Source organism: Dromaius novaehollandiae, chromosome 3 (assembly GCF_036370855.1).
Source record: "Dromaius novaehollandiae isolate bDroNov1 chromosome 3, bDroNov1.hap1, whole genome shotgun sequence".
Taxonomy (NCBI): domain Eukaryota; kingdom Metazoa; phylum Chordata; class Aves; order Casuariiformes; family Dromaiidae; genus Dromaius; species Dromaius novaehollandiae.
In genome coordinates this window covers 129,300,725-129,326,084 of record NC_088100.1, presented here as the reverse complement: position 1 = coordinate 129,326,084, position 25,360 = coordinate 129,300,725, and the positions used below count along the sequence as shown (strand labels likewise).

General features: G+C 43.5%; 1 protein-coding gene across 11 annotated transcripts in view; it reads right to left on the bottom strand.

Annotated features, from left to right (window-relative positions):
* Window positions 1–25,360, bottom strand: part of EHBP1 (EH domain binding protein 1) — a 217,383-nt gene that overhangs the window by 30,114 nt on the left and 161,909 nt on the right. Inside the window, exons 15-20 of one of the 11 annotated variants that reach the window (XM_064510114.1) lie at window positions 21,637–21,784; window positions 14,520–14,636; window positions 11,682–11,809; window positions 8,873–9,014; window positions 8,616–8,722; window positions 5,777–5,900 (exon numbers count right to left, since the gene is read on the bottom strand). In XM_064510114.1, coding sequence (XP_064366184.1) covers window positions 5,777–5,900; window positions 8,616–8,722; window positions 8,873–9,014; window positions 11,682–11,809; window positions 14,520–14,636; window positions 21,637–21,784 — 766 coding nt within the window. The remainder of the gene's footprint in view (window positions 1–5,776; window positions 5,901–8,615; window positions 8,723–8,872; window positions 9,015–11,681; window positions 11,810–14,519; window positions 14,637–21,636; window positions 21,785–25,360) is intronic. The other 10 variants (XM_064510116.1, XM_064510115.1, XM_064510118.1 and 7 more) reach the window with 10 other exon arrangements.

The window sequence follows — 25,360 nt, the reverse complement described above, 5'->3', positions numbered from 1 at the left end:
CAACCTGGAACGAACCTCCGGGCAGTCCCTGGAGCCGTGCCGTGGAGAGCAGCAGCACGGAGAGCATAGCCAAGGGGCACGACGGGCCAGCGGAGAAGGGACTGGGGGGAAAGAAGCCTTTACTGTTCAAGATTTACCCGGAAAACAGCAAATTAGAGAGCCGTCAAAATAAACAGCTTATCTATGTTGGCAAGATTTTACGATACCGTGTTTAGCCAACGTGGCTAATGCACGAAAACAAACCTGACAAAAACAAACCCGCGACGACAGTTTAAAACAACAGATTAAACTACCGGCCTGATTTCCTGGGCAATTAAATGCTAAAATTAGTGTAGAGGGGGGAAAAATACCAAAATGGTGATACTATCGCTTCGCCGGCTCTCCAGTGAATAAAAGGTACTGCCACCCCCCTGCCACACCGTACATTAACTCTTCGCACCGTGGGTACGCACAACTCTGAAATATAAAATTAGCTGCTTTTGAAGGACACTGAGCTCCCTCTGGTGAAGGCATAACAAGTTTATTAAGTAAGCACCACCTCTGGAAGTATAATCCCCTCTGGCTTCTTCCACGGAGTTTATTGGTTCAGTTTTCCTAACCATGAGCATCATTAGGGCAATGCAGTAATTAAGAGTTGTTAGAAAGTGAATTCTCAAACTGCAGATTAGAAAATTAAACTATTTCCTGATTACATATTAATGGAGCACAACAATAGCAGTTGCCATAAGCTTGGAAGGCAACCAAGGGATAAATCTGTGTACTTAATTACCATAAACAATGGCTGCATAGAAATGAAGTTTTATGCACATTCCCTTCTGTAATATGTCTGATATCAGTACACACTTGACAATTCTTGTTCAATTATCTCTATTATTTAATGCGCTGTGAACGGCTCTGTGTAAATAAAATTAACCACCCCAATTACTTTGAATTCATCTAGGGACAACGTAATAAAAAATGTGAAGAATTCTGTATGCCTATTAATCTAAAACATTACAGAAGCTTTCACCAGATTTTCTTGTCTATATTTATTTTGTCTACATTTATTTTAGTGCACTGCTAATTCAATTACATTTACCATCAGTGGTCAATCATCAGCAGCAGAGGGTTTTTTTATTTCATTAATCCTTATACGGCACCACAAACATGCTCATCCACTGGTAAGGGTACAGGATCTCAGATGGAAAATACAACTGTGCTTCTACTTGAATTTCGGAGCTTGTTGCTAATCAGAAAAACAATTAAAAACACTTCATACCCTGTGGTCAGATAACAAAATATCTGAAAGCTGCGATTTTTTTTTTAAATAGTTGCTTTTGCAATTAGTGAAGAAATAGTGACCGAAAAAGAGCTAAATTTAGATTAGAGATTTGTAAACTGGGCTTCTTTGTTTTTCACTTTAATTGTATTATGTGATAATTCTGCATTTTAATTGCTGCTTAGATATCAAGATGACAGATACCTTAAAATACAATGACAGAAGAATCTGCAATAGAGAAAGACACTGTCAGAAGTAGACAAAACTATTTATCCATAACAGGTTAGGCATGACATGGGGAAGTACAATCCTGAAGAAAGCCAGATAATCCTGCCACTGCCATCTTTCAACGTTAAGCTATTATAATAGGGGAAAGCAGGGAAATCAGCGGCATTAAATTAGGCGATTTTTATACTCAAGCATACAAATGCCTCCTCTTATTTTAACCTCTGCCCTGTGTTTTCTCTAAACGTCTGCACCCGTTGAATTTTTTGTTATGGCATATTTTAGAAACGGTGTCGCAAAACCCCTTCTGTATATGCAACTCTTACCTGTGCCCGGACAGTGATAGCAAACGCGGCATCAGCTCACGCAGGCTGAGTTCAGGACCCTGAAACACCGGTTCCCCTCACAGTTTTGCAACGTACTAGTAAACTCCATCTCACTGGAACAAGGCGAGATTATATTTTCATTTTAAGTGCAAAGAGCAGGGACTGGGGTATGCCACCACCGACAGAAATTGCAGGGTATTAATAACAGTGTGACTATTCACATTCAAATGGAAATCAGCAAGCTGGTAATTTTAATAACTTGTATTTTTTCACACGTTGTAGGAAAGTGTTTCTAGTCAAACCATGAGCCGCTGGCGCTGACAATGTAAAGCTTCACCCAGGTCAAAACTCGCTGCCTGCCTGCCAAACTTTGCAAATATGAGCTCGCCTTGGCCAAGGGCCCAAACCTCGGCTCCATCGCCGAACAGGCGCTCGGCAGGGCCAGCTCAGGGCGATGCAGGACCGCACGCAGCCGCGGGCCGGGGCTCCGCTCCCACCACCCCCTTCCCACCAGCCAGCGCGGGGCCCTTCCGCTAACCCCGCTCTGGAGACGCCAGGGCGGCGGTGGAAGGGGCGACCCTCAGCCCGGTGTGTGGGGACTGGGCCACGTGCTGTCGGGCCATGGGACACCTCGCCCGGTCCACGGGGAGCTGCGTTTTAGAACACTTATTTGCAATCACAAGAGCCAGAAACCTGCATTAGAAAGCAAGCTGAGGGTCTAAGGCAGTCACAGAACGCCAGGAGCTGGCGTTTAACCAGGAACATACCTGGCTTCCCTTTCGTTCGCCAAAGCTGCTTCCCTTTCGGTAAAAGTCACGAATTCTTCCACATTCACCCAAGCTTGCACTGCCAAGGTGTAACCACTATCTGCTCTTACTGCTGGTTTGCGGTAAGGAAATTCCCATCTGTTTTAATGCCCTGATGCACAGGAACAGTCTTCTCCTGTCAGTGACTGTAGCCATACTAGAGATATTTGAAAGCTGCAGCCTGAAATGGTCCCTCCTGGCCGAGCGACAAAAGGACTCTACACCGCAGAGCATGAAGAACTGCCAGGTGGCCAAGAGTCTCCTCACCGGAGAAAAGCAACCTCCAGCCTTGTGCTGGAGGAAGATGAGAAGGAAGGAAGGAAGGAAGGGAGCTTTCCTCTTAGCAAAAGTCTACTGAAGCAGAGGGACAAGGGCCAAGCGCACCGGAGAAAGAGAAGATGGCCTAGGCACCAGCCAACACAGCAGGGATGAGCAGACAACGCTGCACCGCCTTCACACACACGACTGCCGAGGCTGGGTTGGCATTAGCAAGTCATGTTCAAGGCAAGGTGAGTCTCCCATTTATTCCATCTACCCTCCAGCGCTTTGGACCTCTGCTCGGGGCATGGGGAAACAAAGCTGGAAACCCCGATCTGAAATGCGCCCCTAAGCTAAGAGGGACATAAGGTCCTGCAGACAGTTGTCAGGACGATTCAGTGGGGGCCCTTCTCTATAGGGCTGTGTGACCGTGGCATCCTGCTCCAGTTGTCAGCTGAGACTCTTGCTTGCCCGAGGCTCTCCAACATTACAACCCCAAGCAGTGCAAACTTAAATAAAGAGATTTGCTTAAAAGAGAGTTTTAAACCTGCAACAAATCCATTTGTGGTTCTTTATGTTCTGTTTGCAGACTCTAAGCCCACGTGACCTCCTGGTTCCTAAAGCCTGCATTTGAAGAAAAATCAGACATCAAAAGATCTTTCAGTACAAGTCCGAGAGTTGGCAACATACTGTGTTTCTCATCTTTCTGGTATGTACCTACAGCTACAGGAGTATTTGCAAAACCCCTAGATCATCATCAACAGCCCTTCAGGGCTTTTGTAGCTATCGGGCTGTGGTTACTTCCTTCCCTCAGACTTTGCTTCACAGACCGCTTGGTGGTCTGTGGAAAGCTGGCAGGTCAGATGGTGTTGACTCATCTTTTTTGTTTCCAGCTTTATCTCGCAGACAGTCAGACTCTCAGGAGAAGACTTAGACCCTTACGGACAAAGCTGGGACTAAGGCAGCGGCGCAAACTGCTTGTCTGCCTGTCTGAGGAATTACTTCATAAAGAGAGGTAGGGCAGGAAAACAAGGGCCATCCTAACGAACAGAGCCACTAATGAGACTGGATAGGGCAGATCCTCTGAAGCAGCTGCAGCAGGGACCAGAGAGGGAAGGAAAAGGAGCAGGAGGAGGAGAACTGCCAGAACAGCACGTCAAAGGGACAGCAAAAACGTGGTAAGGTTTTTCCCACCAACAAGATCATATCACATTAAAGCCTGTTGGGGGAAAAAAAAAAAGCACCTCCTAATACCACTTTTCCACGTAAGCAATTGCAGTTGCTGCCAGAGGGATGTTGTCTGATGACAAACGGGATATCGATTGGCAAGGGAGGTGGTACACAAGACAGTCCCCTGGTTAAGACGCGATCTGTGGTTAGGAAAGTTTGAGGATCCCTGCTTCCAAGGCTAGGAAGTTAACTGCAGGTAAGGAGCTCCACTCTTCACATACTTTCTCCTAAAACGGGTTTTTAACCTGAGAATGTAAATAGGATCCTCAGCAAGGACCCGTCAGAGCATTTGTTTAAATTTGTTAGGAGGGAAGCTGACTACGCAGGAAACGATCGAGAATATAAAAATAACTTCTATGAGGGCTGCACCACTTGCCCCCCGGCTGGTGAGTCCCCGTATACCTGGAGGTGGCATTCGGAGCTCCCGTGAGACCTGTGCAATGTCGCAACACTTCGTGTGTGCAGAAGGTATGTTCCACAAATAGGACAAAGGGCACAAGAAAGCGCAGCATAATATATACAATTTTCACTAGCTAAACATCGAAAGGTCATGTAAGGCATTTGAAAAAGTACTTCGAAAGACCACAATAGGTAAAAGTCCTAATATACACGCATTCATCCAGGAGAGAAATTCTGAGTTATTTTTTCTTGCACAATAATTTCAAAAAGCCAAACCATCACAGCACACGCGGAAGTAAATACATTAAAAAACCCACCCTAATATTTGGACACATGCTGCCAGCTCAGTTCAAATTACTGAACTTTAAATAAACTCTGTTCTTCTGTATTTAACAACAACATCTCACCCAATTTAAATCTACTTCTACATCTATTTGTTACTTCAGCTAAAGATAGACTTCAAGTTTCTAACATCAGATATACATATAACTTTTAAACGTAAATTAAACAAAAACTGCACCAACTTCCTTCCCTAAGGGATAGGAACAACACCATTTGGAATTACAATGTCATTTACTTTTGAAACATCAAAGTGCCCAAACTGGTTCAAACGGGTGCTGTGAAACCTCCCCATCTCTGATGACCATTAGCACTTAGCACCCACCGAACACTGATTGCAGAACCCGCAGCCACCATGCATCTAACGAAAACCTGCCCTTACACTTTAATCCTTTCCGCTGCACCTACGACACCAAGTATTACCGACTTTTTAAAACCTGCTCTCCTGAAAATAAATAAATAAATAAAATAATTGTGGAGCATCAGTAACCAGATAGTATTCTCAAATTTCAGTGATCTAGTCAATGGAGCCTTCCGCCATGTACTGTGCTCTGTTTCATGCAGTACATGGCTTTAGCTGGCCAAATCTTTTTTTTTCCCACTGAATCAGTAGAACAGTGAAGATCTTACTTCCCCCCCCCCGTTTTTTTAAGCAGTGGCATATCAATGAGGCACAGATGTGTATTCCAACTCTGCATGGATGAGCACACTGTTCAATAGTGCTGGCTCACACGGTATCAGGGCAAGTTATCACTTCCCATGAAGGCACTCTTATCACCAGGGCCCAGAGAGGTGGCTGCAAATCGCAGCCTTTTTATTTTCAAGGCAGTTTTGCTGAACATTCAGGCTTCAAAGATTCACACTTCCAAAACTCTATAAGAGTTTGTGAACGCTCAATTTGCCAAAACTGTTTACAGTGTAATTGGGCACCGTACCTGTGTCCATGAGATAGCGAAGGCGCTTCTCCACCCGCGCGGCACGGGTGTCAATTTGCTTTTGCTCATTCTCTAGTGCTGCCAATTCTCCTACAACATACTGACTGGTGTCTTTGAACCCTTTCTGTTAAAGAGAACAAACAAGAAGAAAAAACATCACTTGTAACTTGCATTTTTCTTTTGCACAAACACTTAGTAAGGCACTTACCTAAACAGCCAAATAGCATGCTCACTACCAAAAAGCTAACACTTACATTTCATAAACTTTACAATTTTGCCAAATGTCATCATTTGTTTATTAAAACATCCCCCCTTTTTTTTTTCTTTAGGGAACATTTCATAGTCTTCTCATTGATTTTGCAGGTTTTAACTACCGGGCTGACTTTTTGAAATTTGTAAAATTTATTTCTAAGTACATAAAAGCTGCTGCGACAAAGCATAATGAAAGGAGACGTAATCCAACTAAGGCATTATTTAATGTGCCGTTTCTACTCCATTCTGTTCTCATTCAGTTTTAAAACACTAACTTGAGAAGAACTAGCACAAGCATCTCTAAGGGCAATTAAAATGTGGGCGTTTGAGATTCACAGCAAACCCGAAACAAGCTCCCTCACTTTTTCAGCTCCTTGGGGTCAATCGTAACGCTGACATTTGGCCGACAAAGCCATAACGCCTCTCCGGCTTTCTCCTACTGCAGGTGATTGCCCTGCTACACAGGGACCTGTAAAAATACAGCTAATAACTGTACCCATGACTCTTATCCTGAGAAGCGGTGACCAAACCTACTGCAGAGCAGCTCAGGTGCACCGGGAGGACCAAACCAGCTCTACCCAGCCGCCTTGGTGAATCCCCAGCCCGAAGGCGGCCCTGGAAGGCCCTTTTGATAAATCACATTGAACCGTCTCCTTGCCGAGAGAGTTGTGGGAGCGCTAACAACTCACGTTCGCCCCCTGCCTCCTACGACTTCTCTGCCTCATCTCAACCGGCCATACGAATCTCCAAATAGGTCCAACAAGGGCCACAAGCCAGTTTGGCTCTCGTAGGAGGAGTTTGAGAACTGGTGTTCAGCACCTCCAAGTTATTCCCATGGGGCTCAACAACTTTCATATGCTATTTTGGCTCTACAGGGGTAGTACAGGAGCTAGACAAGGCTGATATGCCATTTCTGAGGTAGGAGGAAAATATTACTCGTTCAGAGTAATCCAGTCTCCTTTTTGCTCGTAGTCATTAGTAGTCCTTCAGACCCCCAGAGAATGCTTTAAGTTGGAAAAAATCTGGTGAAATGCTTCCCTGTTTTGTCTGTACTCTATAAGGATGCACTTAAAATCACTGTGCCTTGGGAAGAGAGAAAAACACCAGCTCTTTTTTGAGAAGTATTTCCCTATCAGAGGCTAACTTGTTGCTGCGTAAGAATCATAGATACTTTAACTGGACGTTTTCAATGTTCCTCCGTAAATGTGCCTGAAATTGCCAATTCAGCTTCATATTCATGTGCGAATTATAATTAATAATATTAATAATCATGTCAGCATGTTATTGCAAAGAAAGACACCTTCAAGTGAAGGCTAACAGAATGGCTGAACTCCCAGAAGCAGGAATAAGCACAGAACTTTCAAATTTGGAGTGTGCGAATTCAAGCATAATATGCCCCCATTAATCTGTTCCTTCTTGTCACACACAAACTAGCCAATAGTATCAACTCAAATGGAAATCTTTTTCTACCTGCCATAGAGCCAAAAAAGCAACAACAACAACAGCAAAACTACCAGAGAGCAGTAAGTGAAGAAAAAAATCAGTCCGGGGAGTTGAGATGCTGTGTAATACACTGCCTTTCATCAACTCTAATTAATTGAAAATAGTATGAAAACTTCCCTAATGTCAGCATGCATAATTGTTAGCAATTGTTATTATAAGATGAAAAGAAATGCTGCGTCAGGCTGAAATATCCCAAGAGTTCATGTGTATCATCTGCATATATAATGTGAACTTACTGCACCAGACCTTTCCAGCTCTGCAAAAGTGCAACTGTGCTAAAAATAACTGGCAGGTTCCTAAGTTAGATCGTTTAGCGTAGATACGACGGCGGTGCAAAATCTCCACTCGGCTCCAGACTGCTTCAGCAAAGACTACACGTGTTTAGATAAATCGTGGAGAGCAACAAACGACCACCATCAAAGGCTGTGTTGTGTTTTCAGACAAAAAATTCAGGTTAAAACTTGTTCTTCCTGCTTCTGTCCCGCAGCTGTCCATCAAAACCAGCTTTCTCCCTGCGGTCTATCAAATATTTCCCTCACAAATCAATTTTACACATGATCAGCCCATACCCCTACTGAGCTGAACCTCCCCGTTAATTAAGTGAAGAAATTACCATATATATTATATTAATGCAAACATCATTCAGCTAGTAATTCACGGCTGATCTGGATAATGGAAAGGTTGAACACCCATTAACCCAAGCCAACAAAATGGGTTGGCTGAGAAATTCTAGCAGGTCTCATGTGACTCTTCCCTCTAACTGCAGCTCTGCGGTATCTGCTATTGTAATAATTAAAATCCTCCCGGTAGATCAATACTGGAATCTCTTTATGGGAAGTGCCCTGATGGAAATGTCTCAAGGAAGCTGAGGCTGTGGAACTCTGAAAAATTCATTTTTTTTATCTGACAATTATCACCACACTGCAGACTAATTCAACAGTGCACCCCTCTCACTCTGCTTTGAATGCACTGGAGATTGACATCTAAAAAAACCTAACATCTCATTTTAACAAATAAAGGCACTATTTCCACATACAGTTTGGAATTATCAGCAATCATGAAACCAGACAAAAAATTAATATACATTAAGCACTTCATCTTCTGATGGCTTCCTCTGAGTCTCAGTTATCGCAGCCTTCTCCTCATTTCCTCTCTTTGTATCTTCCTGTATTGATCTCTGCCTTTTCATCTCTTGAAAAAAGAGGAAAGACATGTAAAATTATTATAAAGCTTGATATTTATGTATTGAAATGTGGACTTACATTATCAGGTTTTAATATATTTATTGTTAAATATTATTAAATCATAAGATGGGAAAACATGTTTTATATTCGCTCCTACCTGGTCTGTTCTCCACATATTGACTGAAAGACTGGAGCTGAGTTTTTCTGACCGTGGAGTCCTTGCCGAACACAACAGGATTTCTAAAGCGTTCTGCTGCTTTTTGTAACCGCTCAGCACGATGGTCCTCTGCTCCATTCTGCTAGAAAAACAGGACGCACAACAGTGCCTTTTGTTTCCAAAAGTGAAGTCACAAATTGGAAAGGTACGTTCCAGCGAGGGAACAGAAGGCAGGGTGTGCAAAGGGAATTTCACAACTCGGATTGCGGCTTATATAGGATGAAAGTATCAGCTGCAGAAAAAAGGAGACGAGTCATTAACTTTTTTTTTCCTTTTTTTTTTAAAACGTGTGGTGGTGAGGACTGGCTTTTTGCTCTTTGGGCACCCTCACGCAGGACTACGCGCTACTCAACGGCAAGACCTATTAATTGTCACCAATATTTGTCGGCGACGCCGATTTTAAATGAAAACCGCTCTTTTGTAACTTTGATTTGTCAAGCGTTGTGTGTGCTGGTGCCAAGCAGCAGCGTGTATACCCCTGAACATGATCGGTATCATCTGAAGAGCGTGTTGCCTTTAGCCGCCCTCCCTCCCTTCGCTCTTCTGCCCGGGAAAGAATGCTATCGTTTTGTATAGTCCCACAGACTTGTATGACAAGAAGAACTAGTTTCTAATTTTATGCCCATTGAGATAAACCACTAATGCTGGATGAAGGCTAAAAGGTAGGATTATAATACTACCCCACTGAACTGCATTTCATCAGCTATAACTTTCCAAAGCCAGATTTGTAAGTAAGCCCTTTACAGCTAAGGAAACTACAATTATCTTTTCCAGGGCTTCCTATGTTAATACTGGTAACAAATTCAAATGGGTCTATCAACACGAAATATCCCAGAAGACTGAACCACTGCAGTGTGTGGAAACTGCAGATACCGAGGGGCTGTGTACCAAACAAATATTTCATTTTATACCTAATCTTTTATTATTTTTATTAAGTGTTTTGAAAGTAAATAGGGAAAGGCTAAGATGCATGACTAATAGCTAAGCCTGCTGAATGCTGAAACTGGTTATCAAAAGCTACCAAGACTTTGCCCTTCCTCTGCATTGAGACAATCAGTAATGAGGGAGTTCTCCAATGGCCTATTCTCTAGCCTCAAGGAGGCCGGGGATACACAATCCTCCAGGGAAGGTAACAGTTTATCCTTTTCCACAAACACAGAATGCCTCATTTATAAACGTGTAAACTGCATTTTATTAAAAAACAAATCCAACTCAATGCCGCGAGCTCCCCGCGAGCAGATGGGCACCATATATTCTTTAGAATGCCATTTTCCAACTCTCCGTTCAAAAGACGTACGTGGAGGGAAACTGTTAAGTTGCACCTTCTGCGAGGGTAACTTAAAAAAAAAAAAAAAAGCTAATGCAGAAAAGCTTTTTTATCAAGAGAAATACCATTCTCAGCAGGTTAGCTGATAGCAAATTGCCCTAATGGAGGTGCCCTGAGCGTCATTTGTTGAATTAAGCTTAAAAAAGTATTGCTCATACTATAAGGATGGCTTTGCAGCTGCAGTAATCGGGCGGTTATGATTCTGGCTAAATAAAAGGCCGTTTCCTCTTATTAGTACAATAACCGTTTGACAGTCTAAACTAGAGTCTTTACCAAAATAAACAAACATGGCTAATTTTTTAGGCCTGGCAACATGCTAAAATATCAGTGTGATTAGCCAGCAAATCCCATTTTAAGAAACCTTTTTATGACTAGGGACTTCTGCCACTTTACAAATGTATTCCTCTAAGCCCACTAATTCAGTTAGCCTTTTCAATCCATTGTATTATTCTTGGGCCAGCTTCATTTTGCATTAAATCCACTGCAGAAAGCTAAATTGAACGCAAAAATCAGACTTGATCCAGGCTTCCTTTTGTTCAAAGATAGAGACCGAAAGTCCTCCGCTGCTGCCACACACTTTCATCACCAATTTATAGGAACCGACAGTGTAAGGGAAAAGCAATGAAAGTCATTGTTTTGGGACTTCAAAGCATCTCTGTATCTGGGGAAGGAAATCCTTTCAGTCAGCAGTGCTTTCCCCGCAGACTGCAGGTGGGTGAAAAGTTATACCCAACTGCAAGTGCCCCAGAGCCATAGGGATATTAATGACATACACGGACTATTTAAAAGAAAAAAAAATAGTAGTAAGAACACAAGGGGCCTAATTAAGAAAACGAAACGGCAAATTGATTGGGGTGTGCCTTATGCGAAAGCGGTGAACGTTAAGAGCAGGCAAAACAACCGCGTGCACCACGTACCCGTGGCTTGATTTTTCTCAGAGCCACTCGCTGTCAAGTACCCGAGCATGTGTGTCTTTAAAAAGTAACGTGGCTTAATTTTAATGGCAAAAAACCAGGGGGTCAGGCTTGGAGGGGAAGCAAAGCCCCGAGAGTCCAATTCTGCTCTTGCCAGAGTCAGCGAGAGCCTTGCTGCTGATTTCATCGGGAGCAGGATAGAGCCCAGGCTCCATTTCCGATTTAAGCGACAAGCTGATCGGGAAGGAATTCAGAGATGATTCTTGTATCTGCTACTATTATGCCAGACAATTACCAGTATCGAGATCAAAAAAATAAATGGAAAACGTGCTGATTAATCAACAGAAAAAGCCTAGCGCACAGCAAAGCATGCAATTGCACCGCCACGAAGATTTTCTGCATTTCTTGCTGTGAAGGATTTGATAAGAAATCATTTTCCTCATCACGAAGTACAAAACAGAAATCGGAACACACAGGTACTGAGACAAAAGCATTAATCAAAACTTACCTTAATGTCTTGCTCTGAGCTATCGGTTACAGCTTTCTGAGCAGCACTGGAGAGTGAATTTGCCACCTGTGGCTGAGCTTCTAGGAGCTTCTTCAGCTTCAAATCCACCAACTTACTGTTTTGTTCTGCTAAATATGCAAATACCACATACAACAGAGTGAGATGCATTTAAATGCAGAGTCGCTACAACAATGTATCAATTTAAAAGGTAGATTTCCTTCCCCTTCCTATCATTTCAAGCTGAAATGTAAAAACTGGAAGAAAAACAGAGGTTTTTGCAGGTCGGATTGATGTAGATTTATGTAATGTGCGTTACGGGCATAGATGTTTCCTAAGTTTTCTCAAAAAACGTATGTTAAAAAAAAGACAGCACTTGCCTAAACAAGTATGCACTGTTAGGTGCTTCAAGACAGTAGATGAAAAACCTGGAAACTAGACAGTGTTTATGTGAATTTACTCCCAAGCTGTGCACACCTATACTTTGGTATACAAACGCACTTAAAGAGCCATTTATTTTAAGATGACATGTAACAATTTATCACATATTATAAGCACTGATAACCCCTCAAGTTTATGAACTACTAATTCATCCTAAGGCTCCTTGGCACAGCTCCTTAGCCTTAAACTTGCAGTATCAAAAGAGCGAGCTTTCTAGTAATATTTTACTATGAGTTACAGAATGCACTGAAGCCAAGAGGGCCATAAAACACTTTATAACTCCATCTAAGGGACAGATTCAAACTCTGCTGAAGTTCGCAGCATTTTCCCATCAGCTTTAGGGATCTGGGTCAGCGCCCAAGCATATGACAGCAGAGCAGTTTGCCTCCCCGTAACGCTCATTCTGCAGGTGAACGCTGAGCGTGTGAACGTGTCACACACCTACACACGCAATTACCTACACACACACACACACACACACACACACACGCTAACGAGGAAGGTGTTAATAGCAAACCACAGGGCAGGTCTGTGAGCTAGCACGGGGAGAGCGGGGAGGAGGGCAGCGCGGTGCTGCGGCGGATGCCCCCAGCCACATCGTGCGCGCAGAACCGCGCGAGGAACTGCCCCGGGAAGGCAGCGGCACCGGCGCCTGCTACGCGTGCCTTGGGCCGAACGCCGAAAAGGGCAGTGGCTTTTTTCCTGCAGGCACAGCCCGAGCTCCTCACTGCGAGCTGGTGACTGCGAGCAAGCGTGGGAAGCGGAGCCATGCCTGCGCTGCCGCACGGCTCCTTCCACGGTTCGGGGCGCTCCGATGAATGTCAGCCAAAGCATTTTTGGCATGCTAGCCACCACACGATGCCTGCCTCCAGCAGCAGCGGGCTGGGCCGGGTCATGACGAAGGAGAGTTTCCCTTTCCTCCGGCACACCCAGCCAGGGTGTCCTTAATTGAGGCTCACATGTAGGCACATGCACGTTCTCGCAGGTTTATACACAAACATCATCTAACAACTATGATAGAAGAGGTTCACATTTTATCAGATACATTCACAGCGGCATTTGGCAGTATCAACAAATACACAGCGGTGCAATATTTAACACCAGCAACTTGCAGTTAAAAAAAAAAGAAGTTTTCCTGAGATAGACAGAAGGAACTAAGATTCGGTAGGGGATAAATCAATTAACGCAGTCAGCAGTGATCCCAAATGTGAAAAGGCCCTTACACCTTTGCATTTAATGTCCCCAAGGGACTCGGCCTTCATTAGAACTTGCTATGAATTGGCAGAAATCCACTGAAAACTGTGAACACTGATGTGTACCATAGCGTCAGAGTGCTTTCGGTATTACTGTCCATCCTCTTCCTCATTCATTTCAACAATGCTATTTGTCCTCCTGGCTAACGTGCAACTGAACTTCACAAGGATGTCCCTTTTTTTTCCCAAACGTCTTCCCGTGGCAGGCATGAAGCGTTGGTAGTGGTTTTGTATCTCTGAGAAGGTATCTCTCAGGGAAAAAAGGCCCACAGAAATAAATGCTGGCAAGTCACTGGGACTATGTGACAGGAATATTCATTTACTGATTTTCTATTTCTCCTAAAATGAACCAGTATTTATTGGAAAATCATTTGACAGGATTCTGCTCTAAATCAGCTTATGTCAAATGGTGGAAACACTAAAGATATTTTCATATGTGTTTGGAAATCCCCAAACAAACAAACAAAAAAACCAAAGGCCAGGACTCAAAATTTTCCCACTGAAGAAAAGACTGGCTCACTAACGCAGCTGAGGGCAAGGAAAGTGGTATAAATGTCACTGGCAGGTTATAGTTTACAAGGAGCAAATAGTAAATCAAGAGTGTGGGTTTAACATACGAGTTATGCACTTGAGACCCGTTGGCATGGGCAGAGCCGAGTCAGAGGATGCCAGGAAAAATTTGCTTTTACTCCCTCTTTCCCGAGGCTGTCCTGGGCGCACCATACCTCTCCGGGTGGCTGTAGCTCCAGCCAGCTTGCAGTGACCCAAAACCCTGGCAGCAAGTACACCGTGCTACCGAGGGACACAGCTGTAGTCCCAGGCGCGAGCGCCGGGTCCTGCAGCCAGCCGGGACAGCTCACGCCGGCGGTGCCGTCTCGGGGGCTCGGCGAGCCTGGGGCACCCTTCCCCGGGAAACAGGGGAATCTGCCATTTCGGGGAATCCTCGCTGTGTTGCTTATTTTCGATTTCGACCAAAAGCAAATGCGAAGGCAAAATGTTCAAAAAGAACGAAGGTAAAAGGTAAAAAGCTCTAGAAAGGCACAAATTAATAGTTTAAAATTACGAAAGAGAGAAGCAGCACATCAGCACTGACGACGATGAAGCGTTAGTCATGCAAAATACACAAAATAGCCATTATTTAAATTACCCGTTGAATCAAGGTCATTTTCTAGGTTAGTAAGCTCATCTCCACCTCCAGTAAGAGAGCATTCAGGAACCTCCTCGTTAGTATCTATCTCAATATTATCCTCATCCTCATCCTCATCTGTAGGAACATACAGCATGAAGGTTAGTATTTTCTTATGTACATGCATGTACATCATTAAAAACATGAACGCTTTAGAGAAAGAACTCAGCACAGTTACAATAAAAAATGCAAATCGTTAAATAAGTCTGGAAGGAGCTTTCACCCCGTCCGCTCCCGGACTGATCTTTAAACTGACGCAACTCGATAGCCAGGCGGGGGGCTCTGCTGGAGACCCCGGCACAAGAAAGGTAGAGCCTGGCCTCAGCGGTGGCTTTTCTCCGGGCTGAACGTCTGGCTGACTCTGAAAAGCACACGTGCTTTTCCTTACCCCTCGAAGCGGAATGATTTCCCCTGGGACGCCGGCAAGGCACAGCGGGAGACGGGTGCCGCAGTTGGCCGACGGCAGGTTTGCAGTGGTCCTGGCCAGCGGAAGGAACGGGGAGCCAGGGAGGTCGCCAGGCAGCACAAAGCGCTAGCTCTGCCGTTACTGCGCTTTCCGAGGCACCAGGCTCTCCCACCTCTCCGATTTTTTTGAGAAGGAAAACCCACCCGCTTGGCGACGGCTGGCCTCGGCCGTAGCGAGAGCACGCTCACGGGCTGCCGCCCTGCTGCCCCGCTCTGAATCAGGATTGTGTGCAAGCTATGTACATTTTAAATAAAACAATAATTGTAATTACCCTTTATATTTTTACGCGATCTTTCTACTGAGTTTCTCAGAACAGCTTATGAATAGCCCTTGTAAACTGGTCCCCTAATATTTTATGAAGCTGGCCATGACTATTATTACAATTAGGATGATGATGTGGGTAAATTAAGGCACAGAAAAAGTAAGTGACCTGAGGAAGATCAAATGGTAAGTGCTGAATTGCAAAGAAGATGACAGAAAAAATCCTGACTCACATTTTCAATACAAAGAAATAATGAAATTAAATGACATCCATAAAAGCTAGATTAATACTTTCAAAACATGTAGTTGCATTGTATTCATTCGTTTTCAGTCTCACATCAAGTGATATCTACTCTTCTTCAGACTTATAGGCACATTTTTTTCCTATGTATGTGTGCGTGTGTGTAAAAATGACTGAAGAGATGGTTAAGAGTATGCCAGGAGAAAGAATACACATATATACTAACTGAAAGGATCTTTGAAGAACTGCGTGATAGGAATAAATGCTATTTATAATTGCAGGACTTTTGTACATTCCAACCCCATTTAACTAAAAGGATCCTAAATATCGTAACTAGAAACCATAACCCTGAACGCCAGAAGCCTGAGCAAATCCGGACCTGGACTGGACCTTACCACGCGCTGCCCATCTTGGGAATACACTGAACTTCACCCCCGGACCAGGAGCCTGCACGTTGCATCCACACTGCTGACGCACAGGTTATACAGTCGCTTACTTGGTTTCTCTCTTTATCTCCACAGTCCCTATAATTCCCAGGTCAGGAGTCTATTTGGTGGTGGGTTTTTTTTCCTTTTTCTGGTTGTTTGTCCTTTCTTCCTCAAGTCCCCTGTACCTAATTGATGCCCTAAGTGAGCTAAGCAAGAGAGGCACGGGGTAAAAAGCAGACTCTGGAGGAAGATGGGAGACAAAGAAAGAGGGACCCAACAGTGGGAGAGGGAAGTCAAAGCCACCTCGAGCCTAGAGGCAGCGAATGACTTTCCAAAGCACCCGAACTGTTCGAAGGCAGCTAGCAAGGTCAGCCAGCAACTAGCAGTCACCCAGCAAGTGCTCGTAGTGTCAAACCATCTAAACGAGATGACGGGGTTTAAGACTGCTGGATACTAAGGGAATGCTTAGATTAGATGATTTGATTTTCTTTAATTTAATTTAATACAGTGAGATGAAATCAGAGGCACTGGCTTTGACACCACCGTTTTAGACAACAAAAGAGATGGGAATGTTGAAGACACTTGTCCTTTGTGTCAGATAATGACCTGACCTCATATTTCATTTAAAGTTGGCAGGCCTTAGAGCTGAATACGATTATCACAATGTTTACACTCTATAAGGAACTGTCAATTACAAGCATTCTTTATAAAAAATTTCAAAAGTTTTCAAATATTTTTCAAAATTGACAGATCCTTTGTTTTAAACTACTCTACCTTTCCGCAAGCCCAATGTTCTTCCATTGTAATAAAAATGGAAGCATGTTTTGGAAGCGTGTTCCAACATGACTTTGCAATTATAAATGATAAAAGGAATAACATGATGAAGAGATAACAGATATCTTTGATGAAAAGAACAAATTATTAGTGAGAAAAACCTAAAGCACTTGGTCTAGAACCAGGGCCCATATTTAGAAGAATACTAAAAAAAATGCTTCCTTGAAAAGATATGCAAATGGGGATCCCAGAAAGAGAGCAAACTTTGATCGTACTGTGAACAAAAGAACAAAATTAAAGACAGATAATTAGGTCAACAACTAAACAGCATCAGCCATTATCTATACAGCTGTAAGTCTGGACTGAAGAGGGACCAACATGGGCAAAATAAGAATTTTTTGGAACTACATGGACCTGCTAGAACACCAGTGGAAAAAGGATCCAGAGTGATTTTACAGCTAGGATATCCTACCGCTTTTTAGACTGAGATCAATCCTTGAAATGTGCAGTTAAACTGATATTCTCTTAAACTGGTTTAGGTATGTCTGCGTACGAAGGAATTGCACTGGACTATCTCAATTTCTAGACAAAGCTAGAAAGGAACAGTTTTCTTATGGAGGTAAGGCACCTCCTCATGTGCAGGCAAAGCACATGTAAGCTGGCACTGCTGTTGCACAAACAGTGCTGGTTCTGTAGGGAAGAAGATGTCTCCAGCCTCCAGGGCTGTCTCCAGGACATCCTTCATGCTTGTGCATATTTATATATTAAGTTATTTACTTTCAGGTACAGAGTTCACCTTAAGGCTGCAGGATGTGACTAAGAGAATCTGAACAGCAACAAAGAAAGCAAAGGTGGGGAATGGAAGAAACGTAGAGTCGAAATGCTGGTTCCCGTGTACAAGAAACCAGATGTCAGGACAAGAAAGTGCAGTGGTAACTGCCAACAGACAGAACATTGCCTGTTAAAAACACGGAATTGAGCACTTAACTCCAACTTAGCTGGAGACTAAGTATGGTGACTAAGCCTGTGCATCCCCCACAAATCATCCCGCAGCACTAAAACCTTTAATGTAAACTGCAAGTTTTACTAAGTATAGGAGGGTAATGCAATGCCAGCTAGCTCTCTGGGTAGGTTTTTAAATTGAAGCACCTCTTTCCGTCTTTCCAGCTTTTGTCACTGATTCCAACATTTTTTTAACTTTTTTTCCTGCAGCACATTTGGATGCTTCTTTTTCTGCATCTTTCCCTCCCTGCTCCTCTAATGTCTCTCTTCTGTTCTATTCTTGTGTTCCTTCTCTCTTCCTCTCCCAGTTTTGCCTATTTTGGGCACTTTTCTCACCAAAGCCTCTTAACGCTAGGCTTGTGTCACCCCTGTCCTCCCCGTTGCAGCTTGCCTCCCTCTGCTGCCTCCTGGCCACCTCCAGATACTGGCCACTTCCTCCCAAACACGTCATCTCAAATGAAGGACGGAGACGTGCCAGGGAGGGAAGAAAGCACACTAACCAAATCCCAGAAGAGCAGACGGGTGTCCCGCAGCACAGGAACAATATCTAGATAAGATGCCAATTCCTTTGCCCCATTGCTGCTGGGAAAAGGGAGGGTGTTTGGATTCCTATCTTGACACTGTCCCTGGACCCATCTCAAGGCATCCGCTTATCAGCCCGAAGCTAGTAGGGCATCTAATAAATTTGAAGCTGCCATCCCAAACCCTCTGGCTGTTGGCAGAAAGAAGTATTTTCTGTCTCACATGCCAAATAACCTCCTGAAAAAGACTAGATTTTGTAGCAAAGGATGCTGCTTATCCAGGAAAGTTTCTCTTTGCCATAGGCATTTGAGTTTCTCAGACCACGATTAACTAAAGCCTTTTAACAGAGGATGTAGCACCAGTGCCAAAACACAAAACTCTCAATGAGCGTACAGAAATATCAAAAGACAGCAGATCTTCACCAGCAATAATGAACAAGAAATTGGTCTTTAAAAACTCCAAAATCCCAAAGCTGAACTATCTTTTTTTTCTGGAAGAACTGAATTGAGGGAGAGAAAAATGATTTGGTATGTTCCCTTTTTGTAAATTAAAATGTAGCAATCGATGCAGAAAAAGAGATTAATGAAACATAACGGCCAAGAGAGCTCAGAAGACACAAGATATTACTATAAGCTAGTCTTTGGGAACTGTATAGGGAATATAAGACTACAGACAGCAGCAGAACAACTACATGTCTATGCAACTGGGATAATATTCAGAATGCAATCATAAAGAGGAGACATTGTCTATTAAATCCTAAGTTGTGTTGGAAATCAAGAACTGAAAAAGTAAACCAGAAACAATTATAATTTATTTGGATTATAAAGCATTGGTGTCATTTCACAGAACTATTCCATTTTAGAAGAATGAATTTCTTGAGTAGAAATGTGGTGTGACATCTGAAATTACGAACAGTGTGGTGGAAATATGTGGAAGATGGACCATAAAGACAGCTTTTTGAGAAGGAATGTGTACAAGGAAGTGCTGTGATATGCACATTGACAGGAAAAGAGCACGGAGGAGTAAAAGCAGACAGGGAATGAAAATTGGAAGTCCAACAGAAGTCCAGATAACTTGGACAAACTACTGTAGGAACAAAGGAAAACTCATGCAGAAAATACAAACCAAGGAGATAATGCCAAAGTCGAAAAACAGTGATGTTATATGTGACAAAATCCAAGAGGTATAATGGTGAAAACTTCAGACAAGTCGTTGTTGATACTCATACTGTCTCCTCCTTTAAGAACACTGAAACTCTGACTGCATATGCAGTCAACTTATATATACTTCTATATGGATGATACATCTATGCATCGGCTGCAGAGAGCAGAAGGAAGCAGAGCTTGGGCTGTCCGTCCGCATGCGGACACTCAGATGTACCGGAAAAGAAACAAAATCTGCCTAAAATCACACGTATGCTATGGAGCAATGGAGTGAGACAGCAGGCAGCATTTGGAAGAGTTGCATCAAGCGTTACTGCAACGACGACAGGGTGGGAGACTCCTGAAGAACTGGATGATGCGGTTAGAGAAATTAGAGGAACCAGTGAGAGATCCAGTTTCCCCAAAAGCAACAATCCCCAAAGTTTGCCCGTGGTTTTTGTTATCTAGGCTAAAGAACCTGAACCCCAGTCAACACAGGGAATAAAACATTCTCCTTAGTGGGAGATGAACAGTTCAAGACTGTTTGCACAAGGGTTAAGCACACAGTTCCTCTGAGACAGTTGATAAATCTAATGAAGGACGGAGAGAACCAGCAGCAAAATTCAGAGGAAATTCTGATCAGGGAAGGCCGTATCTTAGAAAAAGTCATATTGTGGCATCATTTAGCAACACCGCAAGCGACTTACTGCAGCCCGACAGGGTAATTGCTGCCTAACTGAACCCTTGGGATGCGCACAGAAAGCATGCCTCACTTTGAGGGGAGCGCTGGCAGGAACAGAAATGGCTATGGGCAAGCAGGATCAGACCACGAGGAAGAAGTGCTAAATACAGCCGGATGGGCAATCAAAAACAGTGGAAAGGGATGAAGAACATCACAGTGTACTTAATATACGAGGACTATGCCATTTCACTTTCCTGACCTGTCCAACTTAACAGGTAACTTAAAGTACTCCGTGGCTGCTAACCACTGAGTTTGGCCCATGGGCTTTCAAAGACACTGGTAAAACCTCAGATGTGATATACTCTCACGTGTTTAATACAAATGTTTGGAACTGGGAAAGCCCTGCAACGGAGACCACTACCAATATCCCTTCCCTTTTTCTTCTCTTTTTAAGTAGTTTGCAGTTGTACCTTCTGACTTGAGCACACTCTGAAACAACGTATTTGTCAGTTTAGAGAACTTTTATGAAGTCTTACTCCCCATCAATGGTTTAATTTAGCTATTTATCAAGAAGCAAGAGCTATGTTGGCAAGCTTGATTTACTGGGTAGAGAGAGGAAAATTGAAGACCAGACCCAAAGAGAGACAAACAACGAACTGCTTTTCTCTTCCCATTACAGGAAATGTAGGATTTTAGAATGCAATAAGAACATATTTAGACATATAATATACATATAAAATATATATAGTAGAGAAGAAAAAAAATCTCATTGCTGAATCTACATGTGCTGCAAATATAAAGCTGGATGTCCCTGACTCTCTGGTTTACAATTACATGTTAGCAAGAGAAACACAATTTCCCTTTAGAATATGTAGGAGACACTAAAAGAGCAAGAAGCCTGTACTGAAATATGTGTTCAGCACCCATTTGAGTTTGAGTGACACTACATTACTCCTGCTCGTAGCATTGGCAGGTATATGAATTTTAATGACATTTCAAAGTCAGTTTAATAATATTATAGCAATATTACAACTCAAAACCTGTAAAGGCAAGTGGTGTGTCAAAAGACTGCCATTTAAAATCAAAAGGTTATTGCTCCCACCTCCCATGTGCCTTCTTTAAAATCGTCTTTTGAATACATTTAATAAAAAATAAAATTCTTAAGTATTTTTAATGTTCTTTCCCGCAAATATAACATAAGTATAAATGTCCCTGTTCCTACAAAAAATATACATTGGAGGGACTGTAACCAACCATCATGAAATTCTGAAAATTATGGGTAATGGCAAATCTGTAAATAACGGGCCCATATGAGCGACCGGTTTGCATAAATGTCACTTCCTTGCAATCGCATATAGCCTTTTCTTTTAATTGTTGGAAATTACGTGATACAACCCTGATTTGGAAAACTTGTCTACGGCCAGTCTTTTGATATGTGCACCTGATGCACAACAATTACCTACACCGCCGGTTTGAAGTGTGAATAAAAGTGATACCCAGAAAGGTCTTCTCTGGTTTCTAGGTTGCCATAGGAATAAGATACGAGGTTCCTTAACTCACCTCCAGATGCCTTTGACCTTTCTTTCAACTTTTCTGCAGCCATTTCAGTGTAGCTAGGAAGTTCTGACATCTTCACTCCAGATCGAGCTTCTGCTATTAGCTGACGAGCTCGCTCTCTCAGCTGCCGACGCCGCTCTTCATCTTGCTGCTAAGATATATTGAACAGTTGCCAACTCAGTAATTGACAGAAATGCAATTTCATTCTCAATCTGATCATCATGATAGTAACTGGTTTACAGCATGGTGCTTGGCCCACATTATAAATAGGATGCTCCGTATCAGTTGGGTGTCACACCACAATTTTTAAAGACTTCCATGGATCAGATTTTTTTTTAAAGCGTTCCCCAAATTATTATTGCATTAGAAAATGATTTGCAATTTAAAGCATCCATAAACTACGTTCTATAAAAAGAGGCTGATTAAAACGATTCTCAGAAACTTCTGCTTCGAAGTAGTAGCTACCAAAAGTTTTACTGTGGCTATAAAAATGGTTTTAGTAAATTGAATTACTAGTTTGAGCAGCGTTCTCTCATAGCGGACATGAGAAGCCAGCTGCTGCTCCTGGTTACTTCAAAGTGTAAAACGACATCCAAAGTGAGGTATAGAGAGGAATCTAACTCTTGGACTTCAACGGATAAATCTTCTTAAACAAAAAAGAAACTAATGAAAATTAATGAAAGAACAATAGATTCCAGAGCAAAAAAGACTTTTCCTCACTCTAAAATGCACTACTACTGTGGGCTTGCTCATTAATTAAAAAGATCATATGATTTATTCTGGGAATCATCCCAGATGGCGTTGGCCTACTAAAACCTGTAACTATGTTAGGATATCAATATTTCAGTTATATAAATGAACAAAAAATGATTGCATGAAATTTTGGACAAGACTAACACGCCACAACTAAAAATATGGATAAGAAGATGCATTCAAACATATCTACGAAAATACATTAAACTATAAGGGAAACACGATTTCAGTTTTAGCCTTAAAAATTTGAATTTTTCAAAGTTAGGGAAAAGTTTACATGACTGCTCCCCCCTCCCCCAGTATTACAAATACTCATAAATGCAACAAAAGCAGCAGCTGGCTTTAAGTCAAATTCACCTATAACTTTGTATTACGGATACGACGTACGGGATAAAAGCAAGATATTTGCTGTTGACCTTAACCAAGTGGAATATAGCAAAATGCCTAATTTTGGAGAGCAATATTGGCACCTTTCCCACCCAGCGAGAAACCAAATGTTGCACACCTGCAGATGTTGGGAAGAGCTGCTCCTGAGCGCTATTTTGCTTAAGCAATCGTTAATAAAACAAGCCCAAAATACTAATTAGGTACATTTTACCCATTTCCATGTAAATTGTTTGTTTGTAGCTATTTACTCATCATTGTTCCGGGCACAATAGCAGAAATGCAAATGACTGCATCCGAATGCAGCCCTAATGGGGCTCTCCGTGGAGAACCATTAGCCCAGAGGTGTGCTGTAATTCAATCCTCCAGCAGCCAGATTTAGCCTCATTAACAGCTTGCATGGGCAGGTTACAACTCATAAAACCCCACAGTAAACACGGCATATGGACACAGCGCCGTATCTCGCCTCTGAGCGACAGAGCAGCGGTTCCCTATCAGATCGCCACCATTTACTTTTCTGCTCAGGCCCCGCGCTGGAGAGGCGGCTTCGGCGGGCCCAGCACCCGGGCTGTGGGTGCTCTGCACCCTTCCCCTGCCTCCCCAAGGCGCCGAGCAACAGTTTCACCAAACCCTCCCTTGCTAAAGCACACGTCCGAGAGGCCACCCGAAAGCTGCTCCCGCTACGACGCGCTCTCGTAGATCAATTTAATTTAATTCCCGGCCAGCTGATTGACACAGCAACCAATTTTCTTTCAACGCACGGTATTCGGTACCACTGACTGCGTTTAAGTTTACACGAAACAAAATCGCTCGGATCTTTACTGTTTGCAACTCCTGGTGTAGGCGAACTTGTGGCTTTGATTTAAACGACTCTTAAAAAGGAATGGGCAAAACATACAGTGAGGTTCCTGAGTGGCTTCATGCTGAACAGTTTCACCTGCTGGACCACGGAGAGCTTAGAAACAAGCCCGGTTACAATTTTGTGACAAATATACCCTAAACCGAGTAGCCTGGTCCTCTCCCCCACTCCTGCGAGGGAACTTGTCTCCTGAATTATTAGCATAGTCATTAACGTCCCGGGGATCTCCAAGCAAACACAGATTACTGTGCCTTGTGTTTGTGCTGATTAAGCCAATCATCACCGGGGGATAAGAGAAAAGCAGCGTATTTATTGCCGAAATGCAATGCATGTATCTGAGCCGCCGATTGCCGGGCTTGGCAGAGCAGAGCCGGGTGCAAGGAGCCACCAAGTTCCCGTCAGGAAAAGTCGGTAAGCCGCGGCGATTAAGTTTTGAGTTACGGTGCAATTACCTAAAAAAGCAAATCAACCCGCTGGATTTGGGAAAGTAAAGTGCTGCGGAGAAGTTACACAGGCACAAACCCAGATATTCTCCCGTCTGGTGGAAAAACAAAAAAAAAAGTGTGGGGGGGAGAAGGATCGGTTCAAACACACAGAGAGAAGATCTGCAGCAAGGAAAGAAAGGACCGTGCAAGCCCACGTACAGCAATTTTTACAGAACAGTTCAGTCTCGAAGAGAAAACTAGGCAAATCTTTCCCCCTTCTGACATGCATTTGACGTGCCCACGAGACATTAAAGTTCACTCTGCTCTTTTCCCCCGATGACTTGGAAATGGTCTAAAAATCTGCCACATGGCTGCACAGCAAGTAAAACTTCCCCATTTAAGGACAAACTCTTCAAGAATAAGTAATGTAATTCCTTGTTTCCCTCCTATAAAAATGTATTGGTATGCAGTTTTTATATTTCACAGTTCACCGCCATCTCGGCAAGCTTTCTTCCACTGCTTCAATGGTGCTACTTTTAATTTTATCCTCCTTAGTCCTAGTAATTAAAGTGATCAGCAGTGGCATCCCAACGGCTTTGACACAGCTACAACCCCCTAGCAGACTTCTGCTTTTAAGGGGAGCGGGGAGAGAAAGGGCTGGAGTTTCACTGCACGGGAACAAGAAAACCCGGCTCCTCCAATCCTCGACTTTATCCAATTGTCCTTTCAGCAGGCCTTTGGCTCTTAAGAAACAAATAAAAATGGTTGCCGTTAGGGGGTCCCTTTTGTACTCGCCGCCCACGTCAATGACCGCCGTCCCTTCGGCCAGAGAAGCGATGCCGTGGATTTGCGGAGGTGAATTAGGACGGCGAAGCCCGGCCGGGCGCTCGGCACCCCGGCCGCGATGGCGCCGGACAGCTCGCCCGCTCCCAAAGTCGGCCGCGGCGGAGGCGGCCGGGGGGGCAAAACGGGCCCCCGTGCCCCTCTCGCTACACGGCTGCAAACCCTGCAACCCGCTCGCCGCTTCTGCAAACTTTGCCTGCCACCTCTTGCATGGCCAGACCGGGAGAACGGCTCCGCTAGCCCCCGCGCGGGAAGAGAAAGGCTTGTGGGCTCGTCCGGAGGCGAGGATTACCAAAATGTACCTATTCACTCAGCACACAACACAGGAGAAAAACGGGGGGGGAGAAAAAGAAAAAAGAGGAAAAACTACAAGATCTTTTAAAGGTTTGGGCAGGCTGGGTTTTACTGTGACCTTGCTCGGCTCTTGTTTGAGTAAATAGGATTTGGGATGAAACATTAAAAG